General features: G+C 43.9%; 1 protein-coding gene across 1 annotated transcript; it reads left to right on the forward strand.

Annotated features, from left to right (window-relative positions):
- Positions 1-16764: 16764 nt before the first annotated feature.
- Positions 16765-17990, forward strand: LOC105893798 (GTPase IMAP family member 9-like; the record flags this gene model as incomplete). Its single annotated transcript, XM_012820259.3, has 1 exon — positions 16765-17990. A coding segment is annotated over one exon (732 nt), but the record flags the coding sequence as incomplete, so codon positions are not given.
- Positions 17991-19690: the final 1700 nt, after the last annotated feature.

The following is a 19690-nucleotide window of genomic DNA, read 5'->3' on the forward strand; positions in this document are numbered from 1 at the left end:
CACACTGTCCTGTGCGCCTGCGTTAGGAGGTCTCTCCGCAGAGGCAGCTCCCAAGGCTGCTGCACTGACATATTGACCAGATCTGCCGCCCACAGCTGATTGGGCCAGTGGGGGGCTATCAATATCAATTCCCTGCCCTCGTCCGCAATCCTGCACAGCACCTGCTGGAGGAGCGGGATCGGGGGAAAAGCATATAGGGGTAGAGCTGGCCACTGGTGGCCCAGTGCGTCTATGCCTAGTGGGGGATCGTCGCCCCCTAGCGAGAACCAGAGCGGGCAGCAGGTGTTCTGCCTGTCCGCGAACAGGTCCACCTGCGCCTTGAAAAAACGCACCCAGATCTGACCTATCACTTGTGGGTGAAGGCACCAGTCTGCTGCTCGAGGATCGCCCCTCGATAACAGGTCCGCACCGTAGTTGAGGTGACCTGGTATATGAACTGCCCTGAGGGACAGGACGTGCCTCGCTGCCCACAGGAGCAGGCGAGTCGCCCAATGGTGTAGTGACGGGGAGCGCACTCCGCCCTGGCGATTTATATACGCCAAGGTCGCAGTGTTGTCCGTCCTCACTAGTACATGCTGACCACTCAGCCTGGGCAGAAAGTGTTGTAGAGCTAGGACTACTGTTCGCAGCTCTAACACATTTATGTGAGACGCGGCCTCTGTCACAGACCAGAGACCGTTCACGCCTCTCCCTTCACAGACAGCTCCCCAGCCTTTGGTGGAAGCGTCTGTGGTCACCACCACGCGACGCGACACTATGCCCATAGTGCCCGACGCGGCGAGAAACCAGGGGGTTCTCCAGATCGCCAGGGCTTTCCTGCATCTGGAGGACACCACTACTCTGCGATGCCTGTCTGTGACTGCGTTGAGCTTCATAGACAGGTACCATATTTGGATTGGCCGCATGCGCAACAGCCCCAACAGGAGCGCTATAGCGGCCGACGGGAGCGCTCTAGCGGCCGACGTCATCATTCCTAACAGGCGTTGGCAGCACAGCGACGAGACTGACTGTCCCCGTCGGAACTGGCGCACGCATGTTTTGATGGCATTTATCCGTTCTTGAGACAGCCTGACCTCCATGGAGGTGGAGTCTAAAATCATACCCAGAAAATGCGTAACTTGCCTGGGGCAGAGAACGCTTTTTTCCCTGTTTATTACAAAGCCCAGTCGATACAGGTGCGCCACCACTAGATGGCCGTCCTGCACTGCTACAGCCTTTGAATGAGAAGCAATTAACCAGTCGTCCAAATAATTGTAAGCGCGTAAGCCGCGTAGACGTAATGGGGCGATGGCTGCCTCTACGCACTTTGTAAATACCCTCGGTGCTAGGGACAGGCCGAATGGGAGTGCGTTGAATTGGTACGCTATTCCTCCGAACGCAAACCTCAGATATCTCCGATGTCTGTGGTGGATCGGAATGTGGAAATAATCGTCTTTTAAGTCTATCGTGATAAACCAATCGTTTGGCCTTATAAACTGCACAAGCCTGCGTGGGGTCAACATTCTGAACCGTAGCGGCATGAGTGCTTTGTTTAACACACGTAGATCTAATATTGGCCGATAATTCCCGTCTCTTTTAGATACGAGGAAGTAACGGCTGTAGAAGCCTGCATTTTACTCCTCGGGAGGGACTCTGCTTATTGCCTCCTTTCTGAGCAGGGAGATTATCTCCTCCAGTAGGAAGTGAGACTGTTCTCGCTGCACCACAGACTGTATCACTCCGCTGAATGGCGGAGGGGAACGGGCGAATTGCAGCACGTAACCCCTTGTGATCGTCTTTAGCACCCATGGTGACACTGCGCATGCACGCCAACTCTCCACACAACCAGGGAGGTTGTGCTTTGAGTTGAATTTGTCGGGGACTAACCCGCTCATGGTCAATGAGTCTAAGCCTAGATCTACACCCACTCCGCATAGGGAGGGAGACGAGATCTGGGGCTGCCAAAAATTTGTGGGTGCGATTGCACTGTGTGCATCGCGGGGGGAGTTGCACAAGCATGCCTGGGCACTGCGCCATCTGGGACAGGAGTTAGGACATATGATTGTGGTGCTTGTGAAAACCTGCTTACCGTGCTGGACATGATTTCCACATGTGAGCGACGGGCTGATTTCTGTGGAGGCGGTGTGGACTCCACCGCTCCCCCCTGTGTGACGAGTGGCTGACTGTCACGATCAGGAAGCCTGAGGTCTCCCTCTGCCTCGCCCGCGGCGAGCGGAGTGCTGCCGCGGAGCCTGGGCTGCGCCCTGGGCAGGGCGCGCAGCTGGTCGCTGTGCTGCAGGCTGCGCTGGAGGGCGGAAGGGGTGTCTCTGCCAGCCTCGCCCGGTGGACACCTTTGCTGGAGGCTCTGGCGAGCGGAACCCGCTTCTCTTCTGGCCCGGTGCGGGTGTGGTGTGTCCTGAGGAGGACGTCTCACCCATGCCACTAGAGCGAGGCATCCAAGCCTGGAATACCTCTCTGCTCTTCTGCTGTTCTTCGAACTTGGCAGCCATTGTGACCACTACCTCCCCGAAGGCGCCCTGGACAGAGACCGGGGCGTCGAGGAGTGGTGCTTTTTCTCTGTCTGACAGCTTAGCCAGTGATAGCCACAGAGACCTCTGGGTAGCCACCGCGGCACCCATCACCCTCCCAAGTGCCTGTGACGTGCATCGAGTTAGTCTGAGCGACAGAGTTCTGCCACAGACAGGTGATCTTCCCCCAGCGACAAGGCAAGCTCAGTCAGGAGCTTTGCCTGGTAGCGCTGGAGCAATGCAGCCGTATTGGTCGTGCAGGCAGCCAAGTAGGACTTCTCTGCCAGCTGAGCCTGGTATCTGCCCACCCGCGTGGGCAGGAGAGGCTTCTGGCCGAAACGCATCGTGGGGGATGCGGGCGAGAGGTAGCCCGCTACTGCATCCTCCACCTGAGGAAAGGAGAGGTAGCCCCTCTCCTTAGCCATGTGGAGCTGCATGTAGGGCGCGAACCCCGGCACCGGGGCTCGGCCCGAGTAGGGTATCGCCCATGTCGCCTGCAGTTCCTCGTGCACCTCCTCGAAAAAGGGGATGCAGCTGGGAACTGACGCGGCGGAGCCAGCATAAAACTCCCCGTCCAGCAGCGAGGACCGCACGCTGGGAGGGGGAGGGAGAGGGAGCCCGAGGCAGCTGGCTGCTCTCAGCGCAACCTCGTGGAGTTGCTGGCCCAGGAGCCGAGACGAGGTAGGAGGTGTCTCCACCCGCATCCTAACGTCTTGGCTCGTCTGCATTGCCTCCACGATTGAGCTGTGCTCATCGGAGAAGTCTAGCAGACTATCATCATCCAGGCTGATGTCCAGCTCGAGTTCAGGCTGGACAGCGCTTGGTTGAAGCTCCTCAGCCTCGCTGCCCGCAGCCCCAGGGCTGACAGGCGGAGGAGACGGGGAGAGACCCGGGGGCGGAGCTGCCGCTGCAAGGCGACTGCTCACGCTCCCCAAGTCCAAGGCTGAAGACGCACTCATTCCTACGGGGGCGTTAGCCCCGGATGGAACCAGTGCAGTCTCCTCGGCGTCCTTGCGCTTCCAGAACGCAAGGCGCCTGGTAGCCTTAGCTAGCGGGAGGCTAGCACAGATGGAACAGACAGAGGCTTTGCCCGAAAGCGCGCCCTCTGCGTGGTCCCTGCCTAGGCAGGTCACGCACCGACGGTGCCGGTCGCCCTGGCCATCTTTTTTTTTCAATCTGAAAGTAGAGAAGAATGTTAAAACACAAGCACACTATCTGCAACGAACACGTTGTTAGCAAGCTAGCAGGCTAGTCAGAAACTTAGCCAGCCAGGCAGCCAGGATAGCAGCCACTACTTTCAAAATGAAGTTGAGCCAATGAATTTTGTAGCGCCCTGAGCTAGTGAGGGTTAAGGAACCCAGATAACTCACCAACCCGTAGAGAGCGAAAAGCACACAAAACTCTTTTGACTGTGGTAGAGCGTTTGTGATATGCTCGGAGATGTTCACTCCGTCTTGCGAAGTTTCAAAAGAGGCAGATCTGAGGGCGCGTAATAATATTATAGTGCTCCTGGGGGGGCGGGCCCAGGAGCGCGCGCTGACAGATCTTGCGGCCTTTCAGGCGTGAATAGATAAATGCTTCGATTTGTACCCCATGACTGACGTCATGTACCATACTGTTATATCGCAGTGAACTGCGATAAGGAACAGGGCCTTAGTGAGCTCCTGAAGGCCAGCATTTGTGTTCAAGAGATAACTGTCAACACTAACCTCTTTCAGATGAGGATGATGGCTCTGTCCCTTACTTTGGTTTCCAGTGCTTCCTCTAACCTCTCTAAAACAGTGACGTGCGGTGAGGTTCGTGGCTGGTGAGGCACTGACTCTTTCAGAGTCAAATTTACAAATACATAAACCCAATAGAGTATCTAAGATCACCATTCAATTGGCAGCTTTCACATTGACTACTGTTTTTTTTTTTTTTAGATCAGCATTCTTTACACACACATAGGTAAGGTGCATACACTAGGCAGCTGCTAGCTTGTGAGGAACTCATGTGTAAATATTATGCACTCATGAATATGAACTTGTCAATATGAACTCTTTCTTACGAAGTTGCACAAGCACCCTGAGGGTTTCTACCTTTTCCCATTATAATTTTAAGAGTTAAATCGAGGAGACTATAACATCAGCTAGATAACCCGCTATCATTTCATGCAAATTGAACTCTTCCGATTAACTCGTAAGGTTATTAAGTGTCCTTAGCTAGCTAATTAGCTGGCTCCCCTGCCTCCAAAGACTGTGGCCTTATCAAGGTCCAGTATCAGCTTAGCTATCTTCTCCATCAGCTGTTTGGCCTGCACAGCAGCAGCTGATTTATTAGTATTGTTCATCATCTGATATCTGTTACCACAATGCTTAGTGAGCTCCTGAAGGTCAGCATTTGTGTTCAAGAGATAACTGTCAATACTCTCTTCTTTCAGATCGTCCCCATGTGTGAAGAGGATGATGGCTCTGTCCCTTACAGTGGTCTCCAGTGCTTTCTCTAACCTCTCTAAAATGCCTCTCTCTCCTTCAGTGAAGCGGCCAATCTGAATGACCAGCAGGTACACACACAGACCACCCTCACACAGCTCTCTACACCTCTGAGTTTGTGGCATTGGCTGCTCCAAGTCTTCATTAAAGAAATCTGGAGTGTCGATAATTCTTACATCTGTTCCACAGATGAACTTCTCCATCACCGTACACTCAGTGGTGACTGGCTTTGAACAAGCCTGTGACTTGAAAGTCTCTGTTCCCAAGAACCTATTTCCACTGGCACTCTCCCAAAAGAATGATATTCAATGATGGTTTGCTGGACCTGTGGCCTGAAGGAAAAAAAAATAGGGCTTGTACATGTCAGCGACTAAGCAATGCAATTATATTACCATTGCAATGTCTAATCTTCCATATAAAAATTATGAGAAAGGATTGGTCAGAACATTGCCTTTTATGTTTATGTTATGTTTCCGCTTTCCACTTTCTCTGCCAGTCCTCATCAAAGTATTATTGTTACATTTACATTTACATTTAGTCATTTAGCAGATGCTTTTGTCCAAAGCGACATACAAGGGGGAACAATTGTTCTCTGTCCTTGCATGCAGTTCATCTCACAGGGTGATTCCAAACTTCTGAGTGGTTGTGTGTATGTAGGCGGATAGGTGCTTTCAAAATTAACATGTACATTTTTGCAATTAATTGGAAATATTTCATGTGTTAAAAAATGATGCAATTATCACAGCTGCCTGGGTTTTCTTGTTATTTCTGTTATTACAAATGTAATGGTTAAAATATCTGGGAGCATTCAACGTACACCTTACAACGGGCTTAGTGTAGTTCACAAGCTTGCAAGTTTACTGAGCTCTTCAACTTACAACTAACAGGCACACCACATTCTAACTACCGACCGGCAGACATGGGGCCTTTCTAAAACCCATAGGCGTAGATCCCGGGGGGACAGGGGGAACGTGTCCCCCCTACCATAAAGTTGTCCCCCCCTACGTACCAAACCAACAATTATTGTAAACACAAATAAATAATTTTGAATAATATAGTAAAATTAAATAAAAGCACGACAACCCGATGCTAATTATTATATATTATTAAAGCGGTGCTAATTATTAACGTAAAACAATGTGTTTTTTAAGTGTTGAAAAATCATGATCCCCCTATTCCTCAAAGTGGTTTGGTACACCTGCTGTTTCCAATGGGCAGAGCTACCGGCAGCTCCGTGTTTCAGTCAATCAGCCCAGTACACGGTCAGATTGTGAGAAAACCAACCACACCAGTAAAACCTCTACAAGTAAAAGCCAGTAAGTAATTCATCACGCCACTTGTTCAACAAGCACAAGCTTGTTACATGAAAAGTGACATTTCTCCTGCGTTGTCCAAAAGCTCAAACTTGAGCTTGTTAACAATCATTAGCTAGTAGCTTAACCAGCGTGCTGATTAAAAAGAGGCTGTTTTTGGACAAAGCACACACACTCCTCTTTTTCCTCCTCCCTATTTCCTCCACTCTCCCCTGTCACTGTTGCTATGCTACATGATATGTAAAGAGGTTGACAGACATTGGACCTCATTCTCGAACGCAGTTACTCCACTTACGAAGTTCCCGGGACAATTCTGGCATGCATGAAAGTTTTCTCATCTGGGATTCGTTTTCAACTTTGAACAGAATTCAAGAACGCTAAATAGCAGTCGTCAATCGGCCACTCTTTCCGCTTTGACATGATGTGAGGCAAGTTGCAAAGGAGCGTAAGGGAGAGAGAGGGGGAGATAGGGCCAAACTCTCCCGGGAATTACTCTCTGAAATTGTACTGTTTATTTTCCCCCCAACAATGAAATGGGATATCCGCCCCTGCTAAAACCACCCCGATACCCCCCTACTCTCTTCCACACCGCTTGTCACATCGAGGGTCTGCACTTTGTATGTTGTTAACTGATAAGTACAAACTATTCATATAATTTTGAAAGCATCATTGCTTTACAGTACAGCATTGTTTCAAACATGCCTAAGACTTTTGCAAAGTACTATATATACTGTATATAGTATATAGTAGGCCAAAGAATTCCATGTTTCATCACTGAGTCTTAGCGGTCTGTGTATCTCAAGTCACCACGCTGAAGTTACAGCTTGTCTACCTGTGAGTTTTTTTGTGTCTGTGTTCCTGTTTTTTCTTTATTGTTTAGCAGTTCTTTTGTTTTTTCACTTGTTCTGGATTTTGCATTCACCTGGCTTTTTTTGCCCTGTTTTGGCAAAGTGATATATTTAGTTCTTTTTTGGATCTTTTGTGTTTTGGGGATTTTCCCTTCCCTCTGCTTTTCATTTGGATCTTCTGTGTTTTGGTAAATAAAGGCAAACTGTTTCTAAAGGTCTGCACTTGGGTCCTACCTTTGCTCTGCGTGTCACATACTATTTTAGCAATCCAGCTCCTCCTTCAATCCCTGACTCCGGCCTGACAGAGCAAGATAGATAAATAGATAGATATTGCCCTTGTCTGGAAAGTCAATAGCTGTCTCATGTTGTTGCCTGATATGACAAATATGTGAAATAAATACAGTCTAGATGTACTTCCAAGATAATACAAGTTGTAAATAACCCCATGGAAGGCTTATTATTTAAGGTTAATTACCTGCTTTATATTTGTCTTAGTTTTTGATATGAGCCTAAATGATAACTTATTATTTTGAAGAATGTATACAGGCCCCTACTGTCTTATCGACATACATGACTTTTATTTTGGTAAATATATCGCAAATTAGTTTATGTTCCACTGGCTGTATGTGGACTTTTCAGTAAGGCTACGGCTCTCGTTACCGACGGATGCACATGCATAAAGATGAAAAGGTTAATAGTTTAATGGACCCGTCTGAGGCTAAAGCTCTTACGGTGGTACTTAACTAGTTTATTGAATGTACTGCTATGCAAAGGAAGAAAATAAACGAGTAATTTCACCAGCAGTACGTTTTATGCCACTATGTTATGCCCTAAAACTAAAAGAGAAATGCTGTTTAATAATCTGGGGAAATTATCTCCCTGGTTTAAATCTGAGGTTACAAATCTTGGTGTTAGGTCTTAGATTCAGATCTAGAAACATAGCTAAAGTACTACCATTTATAAATGGATGCTGAAAAACTGATTCATGCCTTTATTTCAATTCGGCTCAATTACTGTAATGCAATTCTTACTGGCTTCCCGAAAAAAAAAAACTGAGAGACTTCAGCTCGTTCAAAACTCTGCAGCTCGGCTATTAACCAGAACCAAGAGTCCAGTTTTAGCTGCTCTGCACTGGCTTCCAGTATAACTTTTAGAATTGTCAAGTTACATTGCAAACTCCCTTGTCAAGTACTTGCCTTCAAGAACACTGTGATCATCTAATGCTGGTTTATCGGAGGTTCCCAGCAACAGCCGTAAGAAAATGGGGGGCGCAGCCTTTGTCTTTCATTTGGATCTCCGGTGAGTAATTCAACTGACCGTTTAGCTAATTTACATAATTAAAACCAATCGGAGAATTTCTTTTAATGTTTGTGTATGTACTATTGTTAAAAGAATGATATTTGTGTATGTTAAAGAAAATATAAGTGTTTTTATCGAATCAGGAGTGAAATGGCTTTGGATAGTGGAATCAGGGAAAATATAGTTGTTATTGTTGAATCAAGAATGATATTTGTGTATGTTAAAGAAAATATAAGTTTTAATATCGAATTGGGAGTTATATGTCTTTGGATAGGGGAATTGGTGAAGGTATATAGGTGTTATTATTGAATTGGGAATTAACTTCATTGTAATGTTAATATAACGGACTCTCGGAAACGGGAGACGTTGGGGAGGAGACGTTGGAGTGGAATGTCCTGAGGCTATATGCTACGCAGATTGTTTTTTTAAATACTTGGAACATTGGATGGCGAGCTACACCCAGATTACCTGATACTGAGGATCCGGACTGGAACCAGCTAAGACACATACACTGATTACACCATACATCATTTCACACATATTTGTTTTGTTTGGACTTTTGAAATGTATTTTATTTGATACTTTAATAGAGCTTTCTTTTCTTTTGGGATATTTGTATTATTGTATTATTGTTATTATCATTAGTATTATTATTGAATCATTATATTTATTCAAAACTATTGTCTTTCCTATCATTTTATATGGTTGTCCTATTGTCAGTTTTCTCCCCCCTCTAATGCCGAGCCTAGAACTGGCCTAAACCCAATAGAACTACTAGAACTCAGAGCACCTCTCTCCTAGCAATAGAGGTGATAGATTGTTTCGCTCCCAGTGGAGTACAGCAGGGGTATTCGTCGTAGCTGGCTAAGCGGTTTAGCGAGCTAATTTTCAGGCTAAGATAAAAAACGCCCCTCTTTTTGGTTCGTAAAAGCAACTTTTGATAAATCACCATAGTAACATATCAATTAGCACTAACCTGCTCCAGCGCAGGCTAACTTAAGTGTAGCTGGATAAGCTTGCCACACCCCCGGAAAAAGGAGGGATCCCATTGACCAAGGACTGATATTAGATAGTTAGATTAGCGTAGGGAAGGAGTTCTTTGCGATCGCCAAGATCCATTATGATGAGTTCTTGTTTGAGCGCTACCGATTTAGCCGACAAGGAATAATTAATTTACAAGACCTTCTCGAGTCATTTATTGCAAACACCACAGTCGAACATTGACTGTCTTGCGCTTTTTTGCGTACATTTTTGTAGTGTCGGTGATGCGGAGAACATAGCACTCATAATTATATGAGTGTTATTAGTACACCATATCATTATTGTAGAAAATGATTAAGGTGGACTCATGATAAGAATAGAGAGAAATACAGACAATTTATTTTCACTGCTTCAATTTATTGCATTTGTTATTAATACATTTAGTCATTTAACAGACGCTTTTATTCAAAGAGACTTACAAGGAAATGTAAAACTACATCGAGGAAGGAGGTGAGGTGATTCGAACTAGCAACCATGCAGATTCGAACCGGTAGAGGAAACCTCTGTACCAGTTGACACTTGCCGTCAGGTATTCATACATAGATATCACCCTATAAACATCCCAACACACCTTGCTCTCACAGCGGTGGTGGTGTTGAATTTTGCCATGATTATGGCGTTCATGTTCATCTCCTGCTCGCCAGCGGAGAAAAAAAGAGCCCTTTTCTTTGAGTTTAGAACCATTATACCGTTAGAAAATCATTGTTTTGGTGATCGACCTTTCCTGCCTTTTGAAGTAGGATGTGCACGCGCAATTGCCCTGATAAGTTTAACCTGGTTGAAATGAACCACATGATTTGGAGGCGGATGAGCCGTTGACGAACCGATATTTGCTGTTCTCAATCAGCTCGCTAATGTTAACGGGCTAAAAGGACAATTGATTAACTTAGCTTCAGCCCTTACGACGAATGGGGCCCAGGGGCGCTACACTAGTTTTTATGTTTTATGTTAATTTGATGTCTATTTTTATGTGGAACACTGTGCATGTCATTTCTTTGTGCACGTCATTTATTTGCTGTAAAGCACTTTGAGCGGCATTGTTTTGTATGAAAGGTGCTACACAAAAAGTTTATTATTATTATTATTATTATTATTATTATAATTATTACATATACATATACCGTTACACAAGTAAAATATGATTTTAATGTAATCTACCTGCAGGACGTTTTGGGGGGGTTTTGTGAGCATGGCTGGAGTCTGTGGCAATGTCTTCTAAAGGAAAAGGAGAAAAAAAACAGTTTAATTTATTTATATATATATACTGTATATAAGTATATATATATATATATATATATAATAATGTCATTCCATGCCACTTCCACGCCTATCCCATGCTGTGAAAGCATTTATCATTTTGCGGTGGCTGAATACATATTGGGAACAACAGATGTTTTTATGCCCTTCACCTTCCACAAACAAGCATTTGGATAATACAAAATAATACAAAAACGTATTGCCTATTAAAAAAAAAACATTTAGAGCTGCAACTGCGCTTTTGCTGTTGCAGCCCCTAGACTGTGGAACAAAAGTCCAGGCTCAAAACCCACTTTTATTCTCTAGCATTTGGATCCTCCTGATCTGATTTGATAATTTGTATACTTCCTTTCTTTACATTTACATTTAGTCATTTAGCTGATACTTTTATCTAAAGCGAGGTACAAAGGGGAGAACAATCAAGCTATGAGCAATAGGACCTAGTGTAACAATAAATATTATAAGAACTAAAAAAGTGCAGGAATGTTACTTCTGTAAGTGCGAGTTAAGTTGGTTGAACACCAGACGTGCCGCTGCGTTCTGGACCATTTGTAGTGGTTTCACCACACATGCCGGCAGGCCCGTTAGGGGGGCGTTGCAGTAGTCAAGGCGTGAAATCACCAAGGGTTGTACCATCTACTGGGTGGCTTACTGGGTTAGGTACGGCCTGATTTTGCAGATGTTGAATACACCTAGATTTCTTGCTGCTTTGGAAGGATCAAGAGATAAGGAGTCAATTTTGATATTGATGTTGCGGTATATGGCCTGTTTGGCTGGGAAGACCAACAATAATATACTAATAAATACTATAAAATATAAAAAAGTGCAGGAATGTAATTACTGTAAGTGTAAGTTAAGTATTCTTTAGAGGAGATAGCATTATTAGAGGAAGGATAAGGAGAGGTAGAAAAAGGAAGAGGAAGTGTGTCTTCTGTGTAGATAGATGCTTAGTTGAGTGTTTTGTTTCTGTTTTCTATTTGATTTTCTATTTTATTGGGATCTAATTGTACAGCACCACTGGTGAACAGTGATGAGGGGGCCAAGTAGTCTCCGCAGTTGCCATGTAGACTTCATGTCATTGTATCAAAGGCATGGCTTTAAGCACTCACAAGTTTCATGTCAATTGACCAAAGATTTTTGCAAACACATCACCAGTTATTTGCCAAATCACAAACTGTTGGTGTTTCCTCAAGATGGGCCCCTGAGTCCATTTTATACATCAGAGCATAGACTACAGCTCTGTCTCAAACCGAGCACTTTACGAAGTACACTGCAATACAGTGCACTTACATCTGTAGTGCGTTCTGTCGCTGATTAGTGTTGTCTCAAATGGAACACTGACTGACGCAAATGTGCAAGCCTTTTACCCATAAATCTGTGCGCCAGCTTCCTCCAGGCCAACTGGGAATTTTAAACAAAGATGGTGGACCAAACGCCGCAGACGGCAGTGTTTTGTATGTAAATATACATCTTTTGGCGTTTTCTCGCTTAGATTTTTTAAAGTTACAGAGAAATAGATATTGTTCTATCAGATAACAGTTATTGTAACCAGCAATAATGGTTGAAGTGATTTGCGAGGCGTCAGTCAGCCAACTTTCCAAACTGGAAAGCTGTGTGTTCTCAGCTGTGTTACACCGAATGAGGATTCTTAAATTGAAAGCCCGTTCTCGTGCACCTGGATTTGCATACATACACACCCCGCCAGCTCCTTATAAGGGCACGCAACCGTTGTGACGTGTGCAGTCAGAATCAGTTCAGGCTTTGTCTCCCTGGGTTGGCCACCATTGTATAAGATTAAAACCTGGATCTTGACTGACTAAAACCTAAGACTGAATCTTCAATATAGGGTATAAATTATATACCATCAGGTGGAAGTACTGTAGCAGAATGTTGATGTGTCCATTCTATTCCACTATGGCTATATCCACGCGATTGAGTTTAGTGCTTATTTATTTATATACTTTATTTATATACTTTGCAGTGTTCGTGTAGTGCTTTTATTTATTTTAGGACATCAAGATGCCTCGTAGAATCATGACTATAAATGTGAAACGTAATTGTTAATGATACAAATATTCTCGTATTTATTATTATTCTAATTATTTAAATCCGAGGATGTATGTACAGTTGATGTGAACGCAATCACCAACGTTTTCTCACAAATTCAGCCCTTAACCCTTCTAACAGGGAGCGGCCCCGTGGGCCATCTGGTGTTTTTTTGAGGAATTGCATTTAAGAAAAATGGGCGATTTACGACTACTATTCAGCATTCTGAAATTCTGGTCTAAGTTCAGAATGAATCCCAGATGAGAACACTTTCATGAATGCCAAATTTGTCCCTAAAACATCATAAGTGGAGTTCAGAAGAAATTCCTTCTTAAATTCTTCTTAACTGCGTTCGAGAATGAGGCCTATTGTTCCTAAAGCATTACCTTTCTCTTCTTGACCTTCAACAGTAGCTGGACCTCCATCAAGTTGCCGTTTCCTGTAAACAGAGACTTCTGTCAATTACAGAAAATTGATCACCATAGATGTTTTGCACCTTATAGTCTTTACTGCTCATTGTATTGTCTTTCTGTATTTCATTTCCTTGTGTGACGGGTGGAAGGGGTTGCACTTAGCAGACAGTCACCTGATTGTGCCTGGCTCATGTGACGTTACACGGTAGCTCACAAAGACCGGCACTTCCTACTTGTTTTAAATGCGATTCACGCGGCAAACGCAGCACGTTTGGTTTGTCTCTGTCGGCGGTGAGAACAATGAGAACAATAAGCACATTACGGATGTGCTTGTTTGTTGGACTATAACGCCAGTAGGATTGTGAAGTGTTCTCTAACAGACGAACAGGTAACTCATGTTTGCATTGTTGTGTATGCCGTGACATGAGACTTGGTGTAATACATCTCATTAGCAATTGCGTTTGTTGTAGTTTTCACACCTACGACGCATTTGGAACATTGAATGGCGTCTTAACATCGCATGAGGGACTTTTTATGAGGTATTTGGGATACATTTTAAAAGAACCAGTTTTTATATTAAATGGCTCTATGTTTACTGTATATAATGAATTGTGAATTGTTTAAAATGAATTGTGAATTGAATGTTTACTGTGTATAATTAATTGTGAAATGGCTACAATTAATTGTGAATTGAATGTTTACTGTGTATAATGATTATAGCTCTGTTTGTCCTTTGGTTCTAGGAACACTGTAATCACTGTTTTTCCCATAGCTAATTTATGATGACAAGCATTTGTATTGAGCTACTAGCTAACTCATTGAGGTAGCCTGCATAGTGTTGCTGTAAAACCACCTTCCATTTACTTGTTTGTGTCTTGGCGAGTTTTACTTTCTTTCTGTTTTATTCCTTTGGGTCAGTCGTAGCTGGGGCTATCATAGAGGGGAGTTCTTATCCTCTTGCAACTTGTCTGTGCTGTGCAACGCCCGCTACTAGGGGCCGTAGTGGGAAGTGTGTGGTTTGTGGTGTAGTGGATAGCCATTGTGACTTGCCGTTGGTGTAGTGGTGTAGTATCAAGATTGGCTACTTGGTACAAACCCTTTAGTTAGTTTAACCTCTAGGGTGGGCTTTAGCCGCTGACCTTTTTCTCACTCTCGCCCTTAAATGTCTGCCCTGAACAGGGTTGTACTTCTTTTCTTTTATGATTTGGATTATCAGTGAATACCGTACCGTCATTATCAATTATAGGCATTTGTCTAGTCTCATTTACACTGTCTGCCTTGTGTAGATATACCATCTAATTCATCCAGTTACTTATTAAAGATATATTTATTGTGGTACACAGTCTCCTCCACTCATTCATTCCTTTGGAATTAAGAACCGGAACACAGGGGAATAGTGACCTTATCCTAGTGGGGTTACACTTGTGAGAGTGTGGAGTCCTGCACGCTGAGAAAAGAGCTATTTCAGACTTACACTGTCTTAATCCTTGTTTCATGTTTAAACTTGCACATCCTTCTGTCCACAACGGTTTTAGTGTAGAGGTCATACTTGTAGTTGAATCTGTGTTGAATGCCATGGTATACAATATATTCTTTGGATATCTTGGGCACTTCACTTAATTCTATGCATCTAGTCGATTTGCCCTCAGTCTTTGATTGCGTCACGATTACCGCGTTGTCATATATCTTCTCTCCAAAGAGCTCTTCATACTGTTGTACCGGTTGCTGTGTTCCCGTCTCCTCGTCCAGCACCAGCAGGAAGACATGTGGACCCGGTTGGGACAGGGCCATACAGTTTATAATCTGCTGGTCCAAATCATCCAGATTCTCATCGGTGAAATCCGGGGTGTTGATGACCACAGTGTCTCTGTTTTCACCAAACACGCATTCCTTAGGTTTGGACTGGAAATGTTCCAACTCGAGGATCGTGTTCCCTACCCTGCACTTATTATCCCATATCTTTCCCAGGAGCACAACGGTGAATTTCTCAGCCACAGATGAAGCCACATTTTGATAAGCACAGGTTTCTGAAATTAAAACAGTTAAGTCAATTAGTTCAGTTTAGTTTCCAAATCAGCTGGATGTTTTTCCCCCTCTCAATCTTGCAGACAATTTTATGTAGACCTACACATTCACTCATTCACGCATTTTGCCGAGTACTATTATTTTCCTGATTTGGCTACTCTCGGGACTTTTTTTTCTCGTTAAATGTTATGCGATTAATGAACATTAGGAATTAGTTATGTGGCTCCAGTGAAATACATTTAGACATGTTTTCTTTCACGATTTAGGGTGTAGAATCATCATACAATAGTTTTTTTTTAATAGCGTGGTGAAATAACATTGGTATTTGTTTAGGTTCATGTCTACTGGTAATCTTTTTCCACCTCCATCAAAGCCAACCATGACGCAATGTGATTACTTGTATTAGTCTACAATAGTGACCATTGTATGTAGGCTATACAGCAAATATTAACACAACAGAATCAGCAATCCCATAATTAACAGTGCAATAAATCACAGTGGGTAAAAACAGTAAGCCAACACTTACGTTGTGACATTCTCCGCAGTAGACAATTTACCCTACACGTTCAGGAGCTGAAGAAACGGCAGCCAACCTTCAACAGCTTTTACTTTCGACGCCCTACACACCATGCTTATTTAAAGTAGTAAGAAAACGGGGTGGTCCTTTGCAAATCGAGTGATTAAATTAGACAAGACAAGAGGACATGTGTGCATTCTTCATCAACAGCGACAGAAATGGGCCCTAAATCGTCTGTTCCAGCAGGTAGTACACCGGTTACTGAAATTATCATTATGTAACAATTTCGATTCATAGCATCTAACGCAAAAGAGCAAAAGATGGTTTTACAGTGTAGGCTACAAGCGATCTAAATCCATGAAGTAGTCATATGCTAGCGAATTTTAAAATAAGTGGTGATTTTAATTGATGAGAGATATAATTTAATTTATCTTAAAGGAGAGGTGATCAAAAAGTTTCCTGTTTAAAAAAAAAAACACCTTGTAGAATGATGGAATCCTTTGTGACTTTAAAGCAGCAGTAAGGAGTTTGGGTTGAAAACTATAATTCTAACCACTGAAAAGGCATGCAAAAACCTCACAAACACCTGTCACTAATAAAAGGCTTGCTATCATGCCAACTCGTGTGTTTTGGTGATACAGTTGGTGATGTCTGTTCTAAAAGGTCTGTGGTGAGGTGGTTCAACCCGGATTACAGAACGGCAATGTTCATAGCCTAGGCAGCTAGTGGGGACGACAGGTGTATTTATCGGTCCTCCACATAACCATACGCCATGAAAATGAATTTGAAGATGATACCAGTACTAGTTGCTTATAAAAACTTGCAACAAACTGTCAAATGTCTGCTTACTGTCCCTTTAATGGTCGTGGAATGGTTATGATTCAAGTACATGACGGTCGCTGTGAAGATGTAGAGAGGTCATTTTAGGTTTCATTCTAACTAGTGCTTACCGATAAGTAACAGGATGTATGCTAACTACAGTGCTGACGGGTTATTAACAGGTTTTATGCTAACTAGTGCTGACTGATTATTAACAGGTCAACCCCTGAGAATCGTGCTGATTGGAAAGACTGGAGTGGGGAAGAGTGCTGTGGGGAACACCATTCTGGGGAGAAAAGAGTTTATCTCACAGCCCTCTGCCAACTCTGTCACAACTACATGCCAACACCAACAGATAGACAGTCCCAGGGTGATTCAGGTGATAGATACACCAGGGATTTTAGACACAGGAAGGAACGCAGAAGATATTAAAGAAGAGATCCTGAGGTGCATTAAGGTCTCCAGTCCAGGGCCCCACGCATTCCTGCTGGTGATTCAGGTGGGCCGCTTCACTAAGGAGGAGCAGAATGCAGTCAGGGCCTTACAGGAGATCTTTGGGGAAAAGGCTGCGGACTACATGATCGTGCTGTTCACTCGCGGTGATGAGCTAAGGGGCCAATCAATAGCTGAGTACGTGCGTGAGGGGAGTCCCAAACTGCGAGAGGTGATCAAGAGCTGCGGCCATAGGTACCACGTGTTCAACAATAATGCATGGCGTCGTAAACAAGTTGTTGAACTGATCGAGGCAATTGATAAGATGGTGGCTGCAAATGGAGGAGGTCATTTCTCTGAAGAGATGTACAAAGAGGTGCACGCTGCCATGACCCAAAAGAGCACTGATGGGGAATCATCTCAGCTTGACATGATTCAGTTTACATTCCTCTGTCTCCTGATGGAGAGAGTGATGCGCTTTCAAAACATTCTTGGTCAGGAACACTAATCAATCATTATTCTATGCCCCTAGCACAAGGACACATGTTTAATATCAAGGAATATACTGGGCAATAGCCATTTACTTTAAGATGGGAAATATCAGTGGGAGACATTCTGCATAATAAATCAGGTGGAGGTGAGGCTGATTTCTCTGCTGTATATTTAGGAGGCGCAGCACTGACTGCACGGGGGTTGTTCGGTTGGTGGAGAAAATAGATGAGATGGTGGTAGCAAATGGGGGAAGTTCTTCACTGAGGAGATGGTAAAAGAGACACTATTGGTCATGGCAGAAAGAAAGCTACCCTGGAACTCACCTGAGTACTCACAGGTATTTTCAAAAAACAAATGACAAGATATATATACAGATACTCAATTGAAATACAAAGTGTTTTTTTGTTTACCCTTGACAAACAGAAACAAAATCTTAGCATTTGTGCACTTGTGTACGTTGTGGCCCATTAAAACTAAAACTGGAAGCTTCACTCCATTGAGCAACTAAAAGAAAAAAAAACAAATAGGTCTTCTCTGAGCAGTGTGTCCTTGAATCCATCGACTAGGTCAATCTCCGGTCAACTGTCAGTGTCAGGTTCTGGATTGTTTAGCCAACAACCCTTTAGAACACAAACCACAACACACACAACAAGCACAAAGTCCTTGTGAGAAACCTTTCGCCTCTCTCGTCCTGCTTCACTCAACCCCAGGTCAGCCAGGTCCCAGTAGCTCTAACCCAAACAGAATTACACAGATCTTTAACAACCAATCAGAACTCAATGACATTACTGGTTCCTAGGCAAAAAAGCACTCAAGAGGTTGGCTTCATTCATAATACAATTCACACGAATCAAAAGAAATGTATCTACTACGCATTGAAAACAATAAACACATAACTCTTCAACCATGTACACTTACTATCATATACAGCCCTGGAAGAAAGACCACTCCAAATTTTTCTTAAATCAGTATCTCTTTGTGTATGGCAGCAATTCGAATTCCATTCCATAAGGGTTCAATTCTGGTTTTACTAGCAGAGGGATACAGTGAACGTCAGGTTGCCTCCACCCTTAAAATTTCAAAGACGGCGGTTCATAAGAACAAGGTCAAGCAGCAGACATTAGGGACAACAAAGTTACAGACCGGCAGAGGATGACTGCCAGGATGACCGCCAACTCATGACCGCCAGGATGACCGGCACAGGATGACCGGCACAGGATGACCGCCAACTCATTTGAATGTCACTCAACAACTGTAGGATGACATCAAGTGACCTCCAAAAAGAATGGCAAACGGCAGCTGGGGTGAAGTGCACGGCGATGGCGGTTAGAAACAGGCCCCTAGGGGCAGGGCTGAAGTCGTGCAAAGCTAGAAGCCCTTCATCAACGAGAAGCAAAGAAGAGCAAGGCTGAGGTTTGCAAAAGACCATAAAGATTGGACCATATCACTGGAGTAAGGTCATCTTCTCTGATGAGTCCAATTTTCAGCATTGCCGAACACCTGGTCATCTAATGGTTAGACGGAGACCTGGAGTGGCCTACAGGCCAGTGTCTCACACCTACTGTGAAATTTGGTGGAGGATCGGTGGTGATCTGGGGGTGCTTCAGCAAGGCTGGAATCAGGCAGCTTTGTCTTTGTGAAGGACACATGAATCAAGCCAAGTACAAAGTTGTCCTGGAATAAAACTGGCTTCTCTCTGCTCTGACAATGTTCCCCAACTCTGAGTAGTGGTGTTTCCAGCAGGACAATGCTCCATGCCACACAGCCATGTCAGTGAAGATGTGGATGAAGGACCACCAGATCAGGACCCTGTCATGGCCAGCCCAATCTCCAGACCTGAATCCCATTGAAAACCTCTGGAATGTGATCAAGAGTAAGATGGATGGTCACAAGCCATCAAACAAAGCCGAGCTGTTTGAATCTTTGCACCAGGAGTGGCATAAAGTCACCCAACGGCAATGTGAAAGACTGGTCGAGAGCATGATAAGTGATTGTAAATCAAGGTTCTTCCACCAAATATTTATTTCTGAACTCTTCTTTGCATTATTCGAGATTGGAAAACAATTAGGTCCTTCTATTAAACAATTCAATACATCTTGGGTCCCTGAACTATGAATTTAACCAATGTTAAGCCAAAGTAGGGATAACTACTATTTATATACAAAGGAATTACTAAATTCACAAGTAGCAGTTACACTATGAACATCAAG

This window comes from Clupea harengus, chromosome 20 (assembly GCF_900700415.2).
Source record: "Clupea harengus chromosome 20, Ch_v2.0.2, whole genome shotgun sequence".
Classification (NCBI taxonomy): domain Eukaryota; kingdom Metazoa; phylum Chordata; class Actinopteri; order Clupeiformes; family Clupeidae; genus Clupea; species Clupea harengus.